The sequence below is a fragment of the Haliotis cracherodii genome, unplaced genomic scaffold, assembly GCF_022045235.1.
Source record: "Haliotis cracherodii isolate W230 unplaced genomic scaffold, xgHalCrac1.p SCAF_11, whole genome shotgun sequence".
In the NCBI taxonomy this organism is placed as follows: Eukaryota; Metazoa; Mollusca; class Gastropoda; order Lepetellida; family Haliotidae; genus Haliotis; species Haliotis cracherodii.
This window is the reverse complement of record NW_027266266.1, coordinates 45,994,639-46,013,852: the sequence shown is the minus strand read 5'-3', so window position 1 is coordinate 46,013,852 and position 19,214 is coordinate 45,994,639. Positions and strand designations below refer to the sequence as shown.

Genomic DNA, 19,214 nt, shown 5'->3' with positions numbered 1-19,214 from the left:
GCAAATATCGCCATGGGCGCTTATTAGAGCGGGGCGCTTATTAGAGCGGGGCGCTTATTACGTCGAATACGGTACCACAGGGATTAGTGATGTAGTGTGGTACATGAAGCTTAGAGGTGTTGAGAGTGTTCAGAGATCAACGTTGTGTGGAACATTAAGGGTTAGTCAAACACAAATTTAAAATGATTTGACATGCACTTGGTGCATATATAGACATAAACATGATAAATAGTGCATTGCACTTTTCAATAATCGGTTGCACAGGTGCATGTTTATACAGTTAAACATACACATCAAATATGATAACACAAATTCAATCTAACAATGAAAATAAAAAGATTGACCCTTGATATGACTGACTTGACATGTAAATTAGAAAGGTCAACAAAGAAGAGACAAATAATATGGTGACCCGGGGATCTCCCAGAACCATTGGTTTCACAATTAGGTGGGGTAAACAAACCTTAAGTTAAAGCCAGAAATGCAACTGTCCAATCAAGGCAGTCATTTCCCAGGTGGGTGAGTGAGTGAGTGAGCATGGTTATACACCGCTTTTAGCAATATTCCAGCAATATCACGGCGGGGGACAACAGAAATAGGCTTCACACATTGTACCCATGTCGGGAATCGAACCCAGGTCTTCGGCGTGACGAGCGAACGCTTTTACCACTAGGCTACCCGATCGCCCCCTGAAGGTGGGTGAGGTGAAATGGGATTGAACGTTGCGTCCAAGATTATTGCACTTATATAGTGATGTGCATGCACATGTGTGCGGCTGCTTGTACCAGTCCGGACTGATGCCGATTTATAGTGCTAGCTCACCGAGATACCATGCCGCAGTTTAACATGAATACCCCACTCAGACACAGAAAACTGACTCCGAGCCGACCAGTCCTTGTTTTAGCCCCTGAATGCCGAGCGTCAGACAGGGTAACAGCAAGTACCATCATTTAACGCCTTTTGGTATGACGCAGCCGGGGATCGAACCCCAGACCTTCCACTCTCCAGGCGGGCGCTCTACCGCTAGACCACAAAGGTGATCTTTCCATGTTGGAACGATGTTGCAAAGAAATGTCTTTTATCTTGGATTCCAGAAACACCATCACCAAAAATATACCTAATTAACATTTCGAAAATAAGTTTTACAAAAAAGTTGTTGTTTTTAATATCTCTCTCATGCCGTGCAGTCTGGCGTTTGGAAGAAAAGTATTTGGTGGGGGCATTCAGCAAGTAATGGCAACAGAAGAGAAAATCTGACAAACGGACATATGGACAGATCACAGACAAATAATAAGCTTTCAATAGCTTCAGGTAATATATCGATCATTTACATTTTGACACACAAGTTAAATACAAAATTTAATTGATTCACAGCTCATATCTCCAGGACTAGATCAAGGTAACATACAAACTATTGTGTAAATAGGTTCACAAAAAACAGCACCTGCACCATTTACTAATGTAAAACACCAAGAATTATGTTCTCAGCATGTTGTTTGTTTGTTTGTTTGTTTGTTTAAAGCCGCATTCAGCAATATTCCAGCTATATGACGGCGGTCAGTAATGAATCCCGTCTTGATCAGACAATCCAGTGATTGATAGCATGAGCAACAACAACCCTTGCTGTAGGGGTACGAGTAGGAGCATCTTCCTGAGGCAAGGGAGTTGATTGACTGCGATAGTCCAGTTTCCACCCTTGCTGAACTACACTGGAATTTCGTGGCTTGATCGTAGTACCACCAGTGGCTGTTACAAGTTATGTCCCTTCTATCATGTCTATGTCACTCCTATAGACCAATCAGATCCCACCTCTCATATCTCTTCCATTTACTTCAAACAAAATAGCGGCATCCAGTCAAGAAGATCTGAATTTTAATCAAGATCTATATTGTGATAAAAAGGGTCTTGCATCAAATCATTTGAGCACCTTGATTAAAAATATTAATAATTTATGAATCAATATGTAGGCTATCGATGTATTCATACACATGTTTTTCGTGTGAAAAGGCTTCATATATCTAAAAGGGTTTTCCATAGCAAAAAGGAAACCTCTTTTTAACCAATCAGAATCAAGCATTTTACAACTGTACAATGTTATGGTAGAATGACATGCAATGAACCAAGTCATCGAGTGACACCAGCCAATCCATTTGGTCGCCTCTCACCAGCATGGTTGCTGGGGCCCTATATTCTAATCCAGAATCCTCAGGAGATGACAGATACACATGGGGTCTAGCAAGTTTTGTTCTGCTGCAAATCGCTCCAGATTGTGATGATGTCCTCCACTGTGTTGTCGTGTCCTGATATAGCGTACTTATAAGCACATCCGTTTACCTCCCGCTTGAAGAAAGTGAACCCAGCACTATTAACAAGTCTTGCCTTGATTCGCTTTGCACATATCCCCGTAATATATATATCCTCTAACCAAAACATCTTGGTGTGCAAAGCCATGTGATACAACTCGTATACAATATCACCAGATACCACATAGGCGGTGCCACTTGTATAATCTGGATATGTGCTCATAGGAAAGTCTGACGTTGGCGTATACCATTTCGAGTTGGGATCCTGTATAGGTGCAGCACCATTCACGAGACATCCCAGAATGGTCCGTTCATACTTCTCTTTCATAAGGAGGTTTATTAGATTAGGAATGTGAATAAACATATCATCATCACTTTTCAAAACGTATTTGGCTTCTCGACAGTATGTAGACACCCAGCGTAAAACAGCGACTGACTTGATCGACAAATTTTGATATGAGTCGACGAAAGTTTCTTGGACGATATCTTTAAACTTCTGATTCTCCTCGCCAAGTTTGGCTTGTGTTGTATTGTCCGTGAGCCCCAAGAAGAAAACCAAACGGATATTTGGATACAGTTTTACCCATGATCCCCAGGTCTCGCGTATTGCCTGCCTCTCTGCAAACTTGACAGGTGCAGTTTCGACGACCACAGTCAAGAAAACGGATTGATTTCTTCTTCCCTTTCCACAAGTCTCCTGAGCTGTAAAGATGTAGTCATAGTCATGTGTGCCATTGTAATCAAAGAAGCCAGTCTGAAACACGTCTACTGTCACTCTGTTCCTGTTGCCTCTGATGATGTTGATCATGATGTACAGGATCACTGTTGTGGAGAGGATCCCACACAGCAGACAGAGAGGTTTGCGTCGGGAGAAGCCACATGGCATAACTGGTCGGGCAGTCTTCAAGTTGTTGTCCAGTCCTGAAACAATCAATAGGAGGCAGTGGGTCAGGGCTTGACAGATGCAATACAAAAGCACAAGTGCCATAGAAAAACATCTTCCCGAGGCAAGGGAGCTAACCGACTATAAACGTGATAAAAGTCCATATTCCACCCTTGCCATACTAGGCTTGAATTATGGAGTTATATTTTGGCTGGACTAACAAGTCTATGCATAATTCAATCAAAATCTTGTAACGAAACCAACATCCAGTTCGTAAACTGCAGTCCAGATTTTGGTCGATTGCAGGATTTGCAAACGATGTGTAGAAATTTTGGCAAGGGTGTAAACAGGACTATACAGTCACTTTACTTCCTTGCCTCAGGAAAATGTTGAAAAATCACAAATAACGCAGAAAATGAATGAGAGCACAGTCACCTGTTCTGTTCAAACAACACAAGAAAGACACCAAATGTTTTATTTTCCAATAGCCAGTGAGACTGCCTAAATCTTAAACATTGTAAGAAGACGAAAGGTAAAAACCTGAATGAGTGAGTTGGGTTTAACCCCCCTTTTAACAGTATTCCAGTCATATCATGGCATGTCAGCTTAATGTGGTAAGAAAGCCCGAAGTGATGCAGGTCTTAGACGTTTACCACTTCGGTGAAACCTACAAGCACAGGTATGGTGCTGACAAACCTAGAAACATAATCGGGGCGAACCGGGATTTGAACCCACAACCATAGGTTTCTGGGGTGCCCAAGACGACTGGGCCACCTGTGCCCCCCGATAAAAACCTGAATATTTTATCAATGTCACCTTGGTCACATATTGTGACCACCCAATGCTCATGTTTGGTCGATCATACAACATGCCTGGTTAATGGAAACCTGTTCTGCCCCAGAACCCCTACAGGTACATCACTACCAGACAGCCTCAGTGGTCTAGTGGTAGAGCGTCCGCCCGGAGAGCGGAAGGTCTGGGGTTTGATCCCCGGCCGCACCATACCAAGAGACGTTAAAAGATGGTACTTGTTCTTACCCTGTCTTGGGCTCGGCATTAAGGGGATAAAACAAGGACTGGTTGGCTCGAGTCAGTTTTCTGTGTCTGAGGGGGGTAGTCATGTTAAACTGCAGCATGGTATCTCGGTGAACTAGCACTGTAAATCGGCATCAGTCCGGACTAGTACAAGCGGCCACACACACGTACATGCACGTCGCTATATAAGTGCAATAATCTTGGACGCGACGTTAAACCCAATTTCACCTCACCTGACCACATCACTACCAACCCGTGCTTGCCGTGACAGGTGGCAATGCTTGTCGTAAGAGGTGACTAATGGGACCAAGACTCGATTACTTACAGACCGCTGTCATAAAGTTGGAATATTAGCTAACCCATACCCTACCTCAAAACTAACCCTAAGGAATGGCAAGTGGTGTCGAAATGCATAAACATTTTGAGTACCCAAAGACAACTATAAACATGATCAATACCCAAATTGAATGTTCACATGTAACTAAATACACAATGGCCCAAGATCCGGGGTAGAATAGGTCTTCAACAACCTATACTCCCATAAAAAGCGACTATGCTTGTCGTAGGAGGCGACTCACAGGATCGGGTGGTCAGACTCGCTGACTTGGTTGAAGCATGTCATCGATCCCAATTGCGTAGATCGATGCTCACGATATCAATCACTGGATTGTCTGATCCAGACTCATTTGTTTACAGACCACCGTCATATAGCTGGAATATTGCTGAGTGCGGCGTTAAAATAACTAACGACATCAAACCGGATTGCCTTCACAGTTTTCAGCGTAAAATAGAAACTATACATATCTAGATCAAGTAGATTTTCCACAATTGTTTTTAAGCTGACCATGTTTTAGTTTAGACGTACAGTTAAATGTATGTTCATATCTCTTTTATCTCAATTATCGAAAGGGAAAGGAAAGGGGAATCGAAAAAAGATCATTGAACGTCTTAGAGGTTTCCAGATTATGAACAGGAGTGCAAACAAACAATACACAATGGCCCAAAAAATTGTCTGGAGCCCTGTTCCTACAAAAGCTATCACTTGTATTACAATTACCGTATTCGACTTAAAAAGCGCCCCGCTCTAATAAGCGCCCACGGCGATATTTGTTCATTTATTGGCAAGTGAACTATCCCAATTACCACCCCTTCCGATTGATCAATGTACACAAGACTTATCTATTCGTGTATAATACGCACTCGTGTGTTATATGCACCCTTAATTATGGGCAATTAAATTCTATAATATATCTGTTGTATATAAACAGTTCAGGGTGTCAGCGTTATCCACAAAATTTATCTTTCAACTTGTTTTTTTCCACCAAAATAATATTCGAATAAGAGACCCCTATTTCTAATTTTTAGAGCGCCCTGGGCGCTTATTACGTCGAATACGGTAACAAAACAGTCACATCTGGACTTCTTGTGCCTTCAACTTTGAGTATTAACATTGTCCAACCATTTCATGTTTAGATTTTTAAAATTAAATAGACATAACCACACACAATAACACTCGAAGTGGACCTTGTAAATATGTGACCTGCCTGGACGCACAACGCAGAGACACTTGTATCACATGGTGCGGAGGTTACCAGCTCTGGTTACCCCATAGGCCTAATTGTTGTTATCATATGTTATCAATATCACAAGTGTATGGCCTTCGGCCTCATCTGTTTGTTATCATTATTTGCATGAATAGTTACATGGTCCTGTGGTTAAAGATAAAGATAAATTACAATCTTAGAACACCAGCACTTCACGGATGGCATTGCAGCGCATATTAGGGCTGGGACGAGTTCAAATTTACTACCCAGGTACCCGATCACTTATTACCCGGCCCTACCCGGGTACCCACTGCAGGTCTCAAGAGTTGGGAACAAAATGTCTGATTGGGAATTGTTTTATTGCAGCCCTGGCCAAAACTATTTAGATTCTTGTATCAAACGATCAATACACTGAAGTTGACTGAAGTTTTATCTTTACTGAAACATATACCAGCCAAAAGGAATGTGTGCATCGTCAGAAAGAAATGAGAACATTAGCGACTTGTGGTGTAACCAATGAGCTATAGTGAGTTTTTGTCATCAAACAATATATCACGTGACTAACCATGGGTCCGGGTAGTCCTGTGGGTACCGGGTCCTTCTTAGGACCTACCCGACCCGAGTACCCGAGTTACCCAGCCCAGCCCTAGCGCATATCCCTTTATAAGTGTTGGAGTAGCCTTGCTCCAAGGCTGTCCTGAATGATAAGTCTGTGGGTGTATAGTAATTCTATCCTTATAATAGCTAGGCAACATAAGCAGACACTGCAGGATTAAGTAAAGGACGCCAGTTTCTTACTTGGACAACTTGTTCTTATCATTTATATAATCTAGAAAATATTATCTAAACTAATAATTATTGCCTCTGAGATAAGTGCAAGTCTAGTATTAGGGCATTCGTGTTTTTTAGCCACGAGCAGGTCAAAGTGACCTTATTTTAGCATGGCCTCAAAACGCCCCTGAAGCAGGATAGTAATATTACTGAAACACCGGATCCATATATCTATTTATATATATGGGTCCGGTGTTTCAGTAATATACATATCCTGTTTAAGGGCCTGTGTAAAAAGCCCAGATGTCACATGGCAAGATCAGATCTGAAGATGTGATCTTGTCAAATGCGTGGATTGCTTATATGAATAAATAATTAATATCGATGTAGGCCTACAAGTCTCATGTGGCTATATCAGTATCATCCTACAATATTTGCAAAATATATGTGCAACCGCTTTATCAATTACACTGCTGTGCAAACTCCGTGATGTGAAATTTACCATAAACTATCGCTGTTGACATGCCGATTCCGAAACTTGACAGGAAGCAGGATTGGGTTTTTAAATCAAGGGCAGATAACTCTAATGAGAAAATCCTGACTGGGGGAAGTTACAGGTGAGACCCATACTTTTAAGACTGTACAAGGTAAATGTTTGGAAAGACTTCCGCCAGTATCCCCCTTCCTCATATTTGTTTGAAATCAGTGACTGCATGATAACCATGTGGTTATAAAATAAAATAAAATGTTCTTTTGAATCAAAACTGACATGAATTAACTGACTTCATTAAAGGGGCACTGATCTAAAGCACATTCCCCGGGACTGGTTGTTGCCTTTGTTATTGTTTTTTCCCCCGAGAGTACCTGGATGATACGCAACGCAACTGAGCGTGACAAGAGACTGGGTTACCGTCTGCAAGGACAGCAAAATAAACTTGGAGGCAATATCTGTTTTACCCAGTTTTGAACACTGATTGGTTAGGCCTAACCGTGATCTAAGATTTCGACAAAGGACGCATGTTAATTAATTTCTTCAGCCTAAACAAATAGACAAAAAGAACGGCGGAGCTCATCGGTTGTCGTCATTTGGAAATACCCCTGATTGTTATAGTTTAAAAAAAAGTATCAATGCAGTGAAAGCATTTTCGGATTTCGGATTGCGTCGATAATATGATTACTACTCCCTTGTTGTCATCCACGTTTTCTGGTATAACCCTACACTTGTGTATTTGTCGTCATTCACTTGATGCTCAGTTAATGAATTTATTGCAGGTATAATTAGTGGTAGCACCACTCCGAATACAAGAGGAAGCTTCCCATTTGGCATTTATTGTGTCTGGGGTAATGATTCAATCTAAATCCAGGTTAGAAGTGAGGTGAAATGTGTGTTATGTAATATGCACGTGGACGTTATGAAAATAGTTGTCACGTGGGCTTTCTCAGTCGACCTTTGAGACTTGACACCTATGTGAAACACCTGAAACAATCAGTTGAGAAACGAACACAGGTTATGATATCCCGAAACGATATATATATTTTAAAATATTTGATTGTTACAGAGACACGTGACATCAAATATGTTTCTCTGTACAGCTGCTGCCGTTTGGGATATTGTTCCTTTGTGTGGATATTCACGGATACATTCCTCAAACAAGGAAGCTGCCTAAAATTATACACCTAAATTTGGTAGGTTGTAATTATGATATTCGCATTTTGTTTTCCTTCATTTGCAGTAGCATTGGACAGATTCATTCTTGTTCCTCTACGTCATGGTTGGGAAGTTCTTCCATGCGCGATAGACGTTGTTTTCACAAGTCTTTTCCTTTGTATATTACAGTCAATTTGTAAAATGTGATTCTCTCAGGCAATTTATAAAATGTGTAAATATTTCAGTCATTTTGACTGAAAAATCTCTCCATTTCTTTAACATGTTTAACAGATTGACCAAAATTGATTAAGACGACCAAAAGGGCCTAAAAACACCACAGTAGATTATTATGTAGGATTAGAAGCCAAACGATATAGAAATGTACTTTTCATCGTAACATTTTCAGTCTCTTGGTGTTGATATTAAACATCAAAATGTTTGGAATTCGTTGTCATAATAATACAGATGGACATATTTTTCAGTCAATTTGTAAAATAACTGAATATTCAGGCGTTTAATAAATTTTCTAAGTGAAAATTTTGCACATTTTGACTGTAAAAATATAAACACAATAAAATATGCAATGCTCAGGAGAAATATTTACTTTGTGTTGCAAGTCAAAATAATGTAAACAAAAATCGCACAATTACCAAGCAAGTGACTTATCAAAACTTCATCACCATTACCGATGCTACCCACAACGATACCTACATTTCCTTATTATTTCCAATTTCCATTTTGTTGATCAATGTGACCATACGCCCTTATACTATCAATAAAAGTGACAAATGCGCCTACAAATTGCGCAGCACAGGTTGCGAACTAGTCTAGGTTTATGCTTTATCATCCGGGTACAATAATAAAGGCAACAACCAGTCCCAGGGATCAGTGCCTCTTTAATAACATTTTATATTTTCGGTTAAATAAACAAACTAAGTAATATTTTACCAGTACAATTCTGCAGTGATCACATTAATCCAAGATTCTGGGATATGCAGTCAGATTCTTTGTCTAATTAAGGTCGAAGCAAATATATATCTTTTCTGTTGTGTTTGTTCTATGCATAATTATGTATTATCCACGGGCGGCCCAGTCGTCTTGAGGTATAACAATTCGCTGTGCAGAGTTGCTTCCCTTGGGCACACCAGAATCCTGTGATCATGGGTTTGAATCCCGGTTCACATGATTATATTTCAAGGTTTGTCGGCACCATATCAGTGCTTGTGGGTAAAAGTGGTAAACGTCTAAGACCTGCTTTACTTCGGGCCTTCCTCCTACATGATGTTGACATGCAGTGATAAACTGGAATACTGTTCAAAGTGGGGTCAAGCCCACTCACTATTATTCCTCAGTTTTTGTGGTGACGGACTCATTAGCTATAATTGACTGATTTTCTCCCCAAAATCATGTGAAGCCTATACATGGGTGAACTGTCTTTCATTCTTTGGCATGGCAAGTTGAACATGTTGAAGTCATGTAATGTGGCGGCCATAGAGGATCAACTCTCATCAGTTTGCACATTTGACATCAAATTCATATCTGGTGGTTTGATCCTCGACCGTGTCATACCAAACATGGTTAGAGTGAGTGAGTGAGTTTGGTTTTACGCCACCTTTAGAAATATTCGAGCAATATCACGGCGGGGAACACCAGAAATGGGCTTCACCCATTGTACCCATGTCGGGAATCGAACCCGGATCTTCGGCATGACGAGCGAACGCCTTAACCACTAGGCTACCGGACCGCCCCAAACATGGTTAGAAGATGGTACTTGTTGTTACCCTTCCTGTAGTTCGGCATTATGGTACTCGTCGGCTAGGAGCTATTATGCTGTGTCTACTGGGTATCAATGTTAAAACCGCGGCATGGTTTCTCCGTGGACTTGCACTTTGGACCTGGTAGAAGTTCGGGCAAGTACAAGCAGATTCGCACGTACACGTGCATGAATGTCACTATATAAGTACAGTAATATTGAATGTGACGATATAACCTCATGTCAACTCACATGCTATATAATTTCATATTCTTTCAGATCTGAAGTGAAGCTATGTCCAAGAACCACGCCTATGCACTGGGTATTGACATTGGGACGACATCAGTCAAGGTGTCTGTGCTGGACATTGTGTCACAAGAAACCATCTGTTCCGCTTCCCAGAAGTCAGCAGCAGACACTGTCAGTGATGTCGGCCATCTTGGATCCGAGCAGGACCCTGACAAAATATTGCACGCATTGAGTGAGTGCATCAGGAAGATCCCACCTTGTGCCCAGAAGCAGGTTGAAGGAATCGGGGGTGACGGGGCAGATGCATGGGATCATGTTGTGGAAGGGCAAGGAGGTTGCGGAAGCAACTGATCTGGACACAAAGGTGATTCAGCACTCGCTTTTCATGAAGCTTACCCAGAATAGCCAGAGCTACAGATAAGCTGCGTATATGCGTAAAAAAAAAAAAAAAATTATTCAAAACCCAGTTACTTTCAATTAACTTGCGTACAGAAACGCATGCATTAAATGAAAAACTCAAATGTATAATAACAGCATGCGTAAATACCCAATGAAGCTTTTTCAGCATGCGTACAATGGAGCTAATTTCCGAAACACAATTACGAGCTAATTTACTTTCCTAGTCAAGCCTATAGTTAGAACCCTTATGTACGTCTGATACATTATTATTATTTTTTTGAAATCTCAAAATGTTTACTCATTTTGGGAAAAACCCAATAGAGTGATGAATAGATAAGTGAAAACATATTGGTTACCCAATGAAAAATGTAATAACCCAATTGAAATAGAAACCTTCAAGTAAAACCTCAGTTGCTCAAAAAGTTATCTGGAGCGCTGATAAGTTGAGCCAATCCATGCTTGTTGTAAGTGCTGAAGATGAGTACCCTGTATTCTGCACCAAGTGGCTGGGATTGTTGCTCATGCTATCAACCACTTGTTTGCCTACACACATTGCTCCACAGGCTGTTATGATATGACTGGAATAGTGTCCACTGGGATCTGAAACAACATTCATTGACTCTGTTTTAGTTCAGATCCTCTGGACCCGTGAAGATCTGGGGAGAATAGGTCTTCAGCAACACATGCTTGCCGCGAAAGGCGACTATGCTCGTAAGAGGCAGCTAATGGGATCGGTTGGTCAGGCTTGCTGACTTGGTTGATGCATGTCATTGTATCCGAATTGCATGGATCGATGCTCCTGATGCCAATCACTAGACTGTCTGGTCCAGACTTGATCATTTACAGAACGCCGGCATATAGCTGGATTATTGCTGAGTGCGGCGTTAAACAACAAACAGAAGAAACAAAAAATATCAGATCCTCTGTGGATTTATATAAGAAATGTCAATGTGATGTAACCATGTGATATCAAATATTCAGACTTTGTGATTCAACCCTGAGGGTGTCAAGCAGCTATGCCAGGATTAGTGATTATGGTATTTAAACCCCATTCATGAGGTGAGGTGAGGTCAAATGGGGTTTAGCGTCACATCCAAGCTTATTGCTCTTATGTAGCAACGTGCATGCATACATGTGTGTGTGCTTGTATCAGTCCGGACTGATGCAGATTTTACAGTGCTAGCCCACTGAGATACCATGCCTCAGTTTAACATGAATACCCCACTCAGACACAATACACCTGTACTTGTCTTTGCCCCTTTCTGCCAAACGCCAGGCAGGGTAAAAACTAGCACCTTCTTTTAACTTCTTTTGGTATGCCGCAGCAGGGGATCAAACCCCCGCCCTTCTGCTCTCTGGGCGGACGCTGTACCACTAGACCACGGAGGCGGTCTCCCCAGTCATGAGACAGGGTCTTTCAGCTCCATATAATCCATGCTCGCAGGCTTCACTAGAGTTGCAGACCTATGTCATATGTCTCTGAAACTGACAAGTCACGATGTAACTTAAGTACTGATCAAACTAAGACCCAATAAAAAACTCCTTGAGACTCCCTCATTTCTTTTATGTTATGTGTCCGAACTCCTGGAGACTCCCTCACTTAATTAATGTTATGTGTCCGAACTCCTCGAGACTCTCTCACCTCTTTGAAGTTATGTGTCCTAACTCCTGGAGACTCCCTCACTTAATTAATGTTATGTGTCCGAACTCCTCGAGACTCTCTCACCTCTTTGATGTTATGTGTCCGAACTCCTGGAGACTCCCTCACCTCTTTAATGTTATGTGGCCGAACTCCTCGAGACTCTCTCACCTCTTTAATGTTATGTTTCAGGTTTTATGAACATGAAGACAGCTTACACCTGACCATGTGTAAAGTCTATTTATATGTCAGGTCGTCACCAGTCCCCTGTACACATGGATGGACCAGCGCTGCACCCCCGAGTTCCTGGCCACCCTCCCAGTCCCCTCCTCCCACCTCCAGCTGGCCACGGGGCATGGCTGTGCCACGCTGTTCTGGCTGACTCGCCATAAGGGGGAGGTCGTCACTGACATGGGGTACGACTGCAGTGGTTCAGTGATGGACTATGTTGTAGCGAGACTCTGTGGCTTGAAGAAACCGGTGACTTCAGTCCAAGTGGCAGCCAGTATGGGCTATTTCAACACGCAGCTGTTGTCTTGGAACACAGACATGTCAGTATATAAGTTTTTGATGATTAAGCCCCAAATAAACTATTGGCACCATTTTTATACCTGTTTAGTCCACAACTTTAGCCACTAGTCCGAAAACAAAGTCCAGTAAAATATCTTCTTGTATTATAAGATCACACAAAACTTGTCCATAAACTGAGACAAATAATGAAATTCAGAAAATGATGACAAGATGAATATTTGAGCTTGTGGGCCTGAACATTTTGGCACAGACTGTCTTTTAATGATAATATGTTGCACCTTCAATAATTGATTTCAAGGGTCCTTAAGAAATGACAGGAACTGTTTGGGTCCGGTACAGTAGTTAAAGCATGTGGTGTACTGTACTGAAAGATTTGATAATGACTTCAGCCCTCTAAGTAGCAACCATTTTGGTGACCAATGCGATCTAAATCTGTGAATGGCGACCTAAATTTATCTACTGCTCGCCACTTGGCTACCTAAGAGTAAAAATAACTGGTGTCTGTCTGTTTAAGATACAAATAGATTTTAGTTGCAAATCTTGATTAGCAAGTCGTGTTTGCAGGACCAACGTCCAATACATAATTAATTAATAATGTTTCATATCATGATGTCTATTTATTTAGGTTAATACGATTACATGGGTTTCATTAATAGCTTGAGTATGTTGTACCCGGCTGCACTATCATGTTCTAATTGAAAAACCACCTTTAGGCTTGACACAATGAAGACTCTACAAACATTTGTCCTACCTCAAATGAAACCTGTGCAAACATGTGTCCTACCTCAAATGAAACTTGTGCAAACATGTGTCCTACCTCAAATGAAACCTGTGCAAACATGTGTCCTATCTGAAACAAAACCTGTGCAAACATGTGTCCTATCCCAAATGAAACCTGTGCAAACATGTCCTATCTCAGATTCTCAGTCTGGTTCCTTGGAAAAAATGGTAGGTTCCTAAACACTTAAGTTTGGCTCCTTTAATATTCATGTTGGAAGCCGCTTGGCTCCCTAACTATAATGCAAACTTAGAGGGCTGTACTTCTGTACAATGAATATTACTCTGTTGGGATGCAATATATTTTATTTCTGCATCCCTTCTATCCATTTGTGCATACTGGACGGACAATTCTGCCTTGTGTTAAACTCTGTCTCATATTAAATGGTTGTCTTCTGTTTTACAGATGTATGAAGGAAAATGGACAATGCATATTTATACAATCTCATTAAAATCAGATCTTAGTTCTCACTTCCGCTAAACAAAGATCTGAGAACACCCCATTACGGATCATGTCAGACCAACCTTGCGCGGACTTTGACCGACCAATGAAATGACTGACAAGAAGTCGACATTAGCCAATCAGAAGGTAGCTTTCTTGTGCTCTATGGCACTAATTTCAAATTGGAGACAATGCTTCGAAACATATTTTGACAAATTCTTGATTAAAAATTTGAAACCCTAACAAAAGAACATTCTGGAATGGCTAATAGATGGTCCAGATTGTATGGATTCAGTCGTTAACTCCATAACAGTCGTTCAGAATACCCTTTGTTAAAGTTTTCAAGGTTGCATGATTAGAAATCACCTTCCGACTGCCACTTTCATGATCTGGTAAGCGACGCTCTGATTGGTTGATTGAAAGGTTGTTCAGACATGACCCGTAATGGGATGTCCTCAGATCTTTGTTTAGCAGTAGTGAGAACTAAGATCTGATTTTAATAAGATTCCATGTTTACACTGTTACAATATGTGTCTACATCTGAAAGTCATTTTCCAACTTAATTTCGCAGACTGTCTGAGAATGGCTTCCCGACTGACCTCTTGGAGGAGGTTGTGCCCGCTGGGAATGTAGCCGGTCAGCTACAGCATCCCTGGCTGGACATCCAGCCTCACATCCCAGTGTATGCAGCGCTGGGGGACATCCAATGTGCCTTCCTTTCTATCCTACAGGACCCTCACGACGCAGGTAATTCCAAACAAGTAAATATTTGTCTCAGGAAACATGAGAGGTAAAAACTTATAATTATGATTTTATGAATGTTTTGTGCAGTTGTCTTGACAATTAGTTAGGGATGTGAAAAAGATGTTATGGTCGCAACACTGTCAAAATCATATTCCTTATTCTTAGCAAAAACTAACTTACCGGCATAATTGTTTTGGGGGATAATGTGTCATAAATATAAGAAATATATTATTCAGTGATAATTATTTTCTTCTTATCTTCTGTGCGAAACGGGATTCGAACCGACAGTCATAGGCTGCTGGCATGCCCAAGGGATGCAACTCACCTTAGATGACTGGGCCACCAGTGACCCTCCTTGAAGGGTATGAAGTGTTTTGATGACAGTACCATGTTACAGCTACAGGTAGCTTGCAGATTACCCGAGACCACACTTACTTTTCTATTTTTTATGGATTTTGACAGTCAAAATCTGTGATCGGTAGGTCAAAAAACAAATTAATACATAAAATGCATTGTGCAGGATCTTAAGAGTTTAATTGGATAGATAGGTGATAAGAACATAATATTTTCCTGGTTTGGGGCCTTTTAAATGTTATAATTATATAATCTGACTTGTAATGATAAATTTTATCTCACACTATGCAATTCTTCTATCTTCTTCAATCCTATGTGGAATCGTGCTTGAACAGAGTTTCCAGCCTCTAAAATACAATTCACCCAAACACATCCAGCATCACCATGCTTACCACTCAAAGAAATGGGACACGCACTGTAAACTCCAACAAGAAATCAAAGGACACTGTCAAGCCCAAGTCGTCGGCAATCTCATTAAAATCAGATCTAAGTTCTCGTTGCCACAAAACAAAGATCTGAGGACATCCCATTACGGGTCACGCCAGTACGAACTTTCACGAATCTTGACTGACCAATGAAATGACTGACAAGTAATCGACATTAGCCAATCAGAGCGCAGCTTTCTCTAGCTTTATGACCGTAGTTTCAAACTGGCAACTACGCTTCGAAACATATTTTGGCGTTTATTTTCTCGATTAAAAAATTTGAAAGTGATAAGAACATTCTGGAATGGCTTATACATTGCCTAGATTGTATGGATATAATCATAAAACCCATAACTGTCGTTCGGAATACCCAGTGTTAAATATTTCGTGGTTGCATGATTAGAAAACTCATTCCGACTGTCATTTTCATGATCTGGTAAGCGACACTCTGATTGGCCCTAGAAAGGTCGTTCTGATGTGACCCGTAATGGGATGTCCTCAGATCTTTGTTTTGCAATGAAATGCATACTGTGAGATAGGATAAGTTTAAACTTTCAGTAAATTGTATAGTTATATTCTTATCCTATCTCACACGTTATATGCCCACCCCACCATTCCCCACCTCACAGTTACACCAGCCTATCTGCTCTAAGAAAGAGAATGATGTGGTAGGTTGTGTCAGGCTACCAGGTCATGTGGTGTCGCGATGCATGGGATTACAGTGCATGACCCATTTGGTTAGGTGGTGACCATGGTGATGTGTTCAGGCAAAATGTTTTGAAGCTGGAAACTTCGTTCTGGGCCGTTACCACACCATGATCGAAAGAAGAAGGCAAAATGAATAGTGTGAGATGGGATAAGTATACCTAGGCCGTTACCACACCATGATCGAAAGAAGAAGGCGAAATGCATAGTGTGAGACAGGATACGTATATTTATGTACAATATATTGTAAAACTTTCAAAATCAATTGAAGAAAATTTCTCATGCGCTGTTACAATCTGTTCAGTCCTGAACCTGAGCACATCCATTCAAATGGGCTATGTTGTCAAGGGAGACAACTCCGTGAAGTCTAACTCTCTGGAGGACAAGTCTGCCACATTGTGTTATTTCCCTTACTTCGGTGATGAGTACCTGGCCCTGAGTACTGGTCTGAATGGTGGCAACGTACTACAACACTTTGTGTCAATGCTGCAAGGATGGTTCGGGGAGTTTGGTAGGTCTGTTTAAGTCATACTCCAACCTCCCTTGTCCACAACAACAACAACACATGCATCTTCGATAGTTTACAAATCACTGACTGACACAGAGTTACCATTTCATAATGCAGCTTCCTACTTATCAAATATAACACCGACCAAAGAAGCTTTGATATTTAGCAATCTTAACAGGGTGTTGCAAAACTTTCTAGATGCAGTAAAGGCTATCATTAGCCACTCGCAGTAATATCATGGCACAAAACTTTCCAGATTTTCAGTAATCTCTATCACCTCACCTTCTAAATAGCCATTGCCTGAGAATATGTGTTTTTGTGTTATTAAAACTAAATTGACATATTTTGCTGCAATAAATCAAAGTTGTCAATGCCAAAGTTAACATGTATAATTGCAATCATCTTTCCGGGCAAGGGCGTTAACTGACTATTAAAGTCCAGTTTCCACCCTAGTTCGTTCGGAGCGCCACCAGTGGCTATTACGAGTTATGTCCCTTTTATTTCTCTCCTGTTGTTCTTCTCATATCCCGTAACAAGATGTCCAGTCATGATGATCTGATCAATAATCAAGAGCTATATTGTAATTAAACGGGTATTACCCAGCGAAGCCCATCAAATGACTTGAGTACCTTGATTAAAAACATAGAAAGATTTGCAAAATATCTGTTGACACCAAGTTGACAGTACACATGCTTTTCAAATCCTGCAGTCAACGAAATCTGCACATAGAAATCCATTCTGTTAACCAACCAGATGTCTAGTTTGTTAGGCAATTTTGATTGGACTATGCATAGACTCATTAGTCCAGCCAAATCTTTTATAGTCAGTTCCCTTGCCTCGGGAAGATGGATTGCAATAGGAAAGCAACATTGCCCACAGAAGAATATGAAGACGACTATGCTTGTCGTAAGAGGCGACTAATGGGATCGGGTGGTCAGGCTCACTGACTTGGTTGATGCATGTCAACGAACCACAATTGCTTGGATTGATGCTCATGATGTCAATCAGTGGATTGTCTAGTCCGGACTCATAAAAGGCGAACATGCTTGTCGTTAGAGGCGACTAAAGGGATCGTCTGGTCAGGCTAGCTGACTTGGTTGATGCATGTTATCGATCCCAATTGCGTGGTTCGATGCTCATGATATCAATCACTGGAATGTATGGTCCAGGCGCAATTATTTACAGACCGCCGTCATATAGCTGGAATATTGCTGGGTGCTGTGTTAAACAGCAAACAAACAAAACATTTGCGTGGATCGATGCTCATGATATTGATCACTAGATTGTCTGGTCCAGACTCGATTATTTAGAGACCACCGTCATATAGAAGAAAATGCATACATTTTTAGGTATGTTGTTTGTGACTATATGCCCACCATGATATGTCACCACTGACACGTTCTTCTTACAGGGTTTGCTGTGTCTGAACCTGATATTTGGGCTAAGCTCTCTGACGCTGCTATGACATCAGAAAGCTGCAGTTTGTGCATCACACCAACCCTGTATGGAGAGCGCCACCAACCTTCCCTGAAAGCTAGCATTGCAGGAATAACCAGCAGTAACACATCTCTCGGTGAGGTGTTCAGAGGCCTGTGTGGTTCTATCATAGACAATCTACATACACTCATGTCATCTCAGGTTTTAACACAATCAGGCCATGTGAAAAGAATTCTTGCTAGTGGATCAGTTATTACTAAAAACCCTATTGTTCGATCTCGACTGGAGCTGGTGTATAAGGACATTCCCATTGTTTATGGACAGTCAGGTGATTCTGCCAATGGAGCTGCCAAGATTGTTAAACTTTGATTTTTTGTAACGTTAATAAAGAATATGAATCTACAGTAAACTATGTTTATAACGAACACACATATAACGAACTGACCGATATAATGAACTTATGTGTTGTATATATGCTTATATAGAACTACGGTTATTACGAACTAAAATTAGTGGTCCCTTAGAGTTCGTCATAACCATAGTTTACTGTAGTTTGTTTGAAGCTTATCATATGAAGGTGAAGTCCTGGTGTGACCCCACCCAGACAGACATTAGTCCTGGTGTGACTCCACCCAGACAGACACCAGTCCTGGTGTGACTCCACCCAGACAGACACCAGTCCTGGTGTGACCCCACCCAGACAGACACCAGAACGTGTGTGACTCCACCCAGACAGATACCAGAACTTGTGTGACTCCATGCAGACAGACATTAGTCCTGGTGTGACTCCACCCAGACAGACACCAGTCCTGGTGTGACTCCAACCAGACAGACACCAGAACTTGTGTGACTCCACCCAGACAGATACCAGAACTTGTGTGACTCCACGCAGACAGACATTAGTCCTGATGTGACTCAACCCAGACAGACAACAGTCCTTGTGTGACTCCAACCAGACAGACACCAGAACTTGCGTGACTCCAACCAGACAGACACCAGAACTTGTGTGACTCCAACCAGACAGACACCAGAACTTGTGTGACTCCAACCAGACAGACACCAGAACT

The 19,214-nt window shown here is 41.3% G+C and overlaps 2 protein-coding genes across 3 annotated transcripts; one reads left to right on the top strand and one right to left on the bottom strand.

Moving 5' to 3' along the window:
• Window positions 1-543: 543 nt before the first annotated feature.
• LOC139455872 (beta-1,3-galactosyltransferase 1-like) lies at window positions 544-7,074 on the bottom strand. 2 transcript variants are annotated; one of them, XM_071237416.1, is made up of 2 exons: window positions 7,039-7,074; window positions 544-3,224 (listed from the first exon to the last, which is right to left on the bottom strand). In XM_071237416.1, the coding sequence occupies exons 1-2, from the start codon at window positions 7,058-7,060 to the stop codon at window positions 2,233-2,235; spliced, it is 1,014 nt and encodes a 337-aa protein (XP_071093517.1). In that variant the 5' UTR covers window positions 7,061-7,074; the 3' UTR covers window positions 544-2,232. The 2 variants fall into 2 exon arrangements, with proteins under 2 accessions (XP_071093517.1, XP_071093518.1); XM_071237417.1 differs by lacking the exon at window positions 7,039-7,074 and adding an exon at window positions 4,800-4,851.
• Window positions 7,075-8,134: 1,060 nt separating this feature from the next.
• LOC139455871 (sedoheptulokinase-like) lies at window positions 8,135-18,850 on the top strand. Its single transcript, XM_071237415.1, is given in 7 exon segments — window positions 8,135-8,222; window positions 10,217-10,471; window positions 10,473-10,550; window positions 12,477-12,775; window positions 14,546-14,721; window positions 16,507-16,713; window positions 18,122-18,850. Coding segments are annotated over 6 exon segments (1,395 nt in total). The 5' UTR covers window positions 8,135-8,222; window positions 10,217-10,231; the 3' UTR covers window positions 18,517-18,850.
• Window positions 18,851-19,214: the final 364 nt, after the last annotated feature.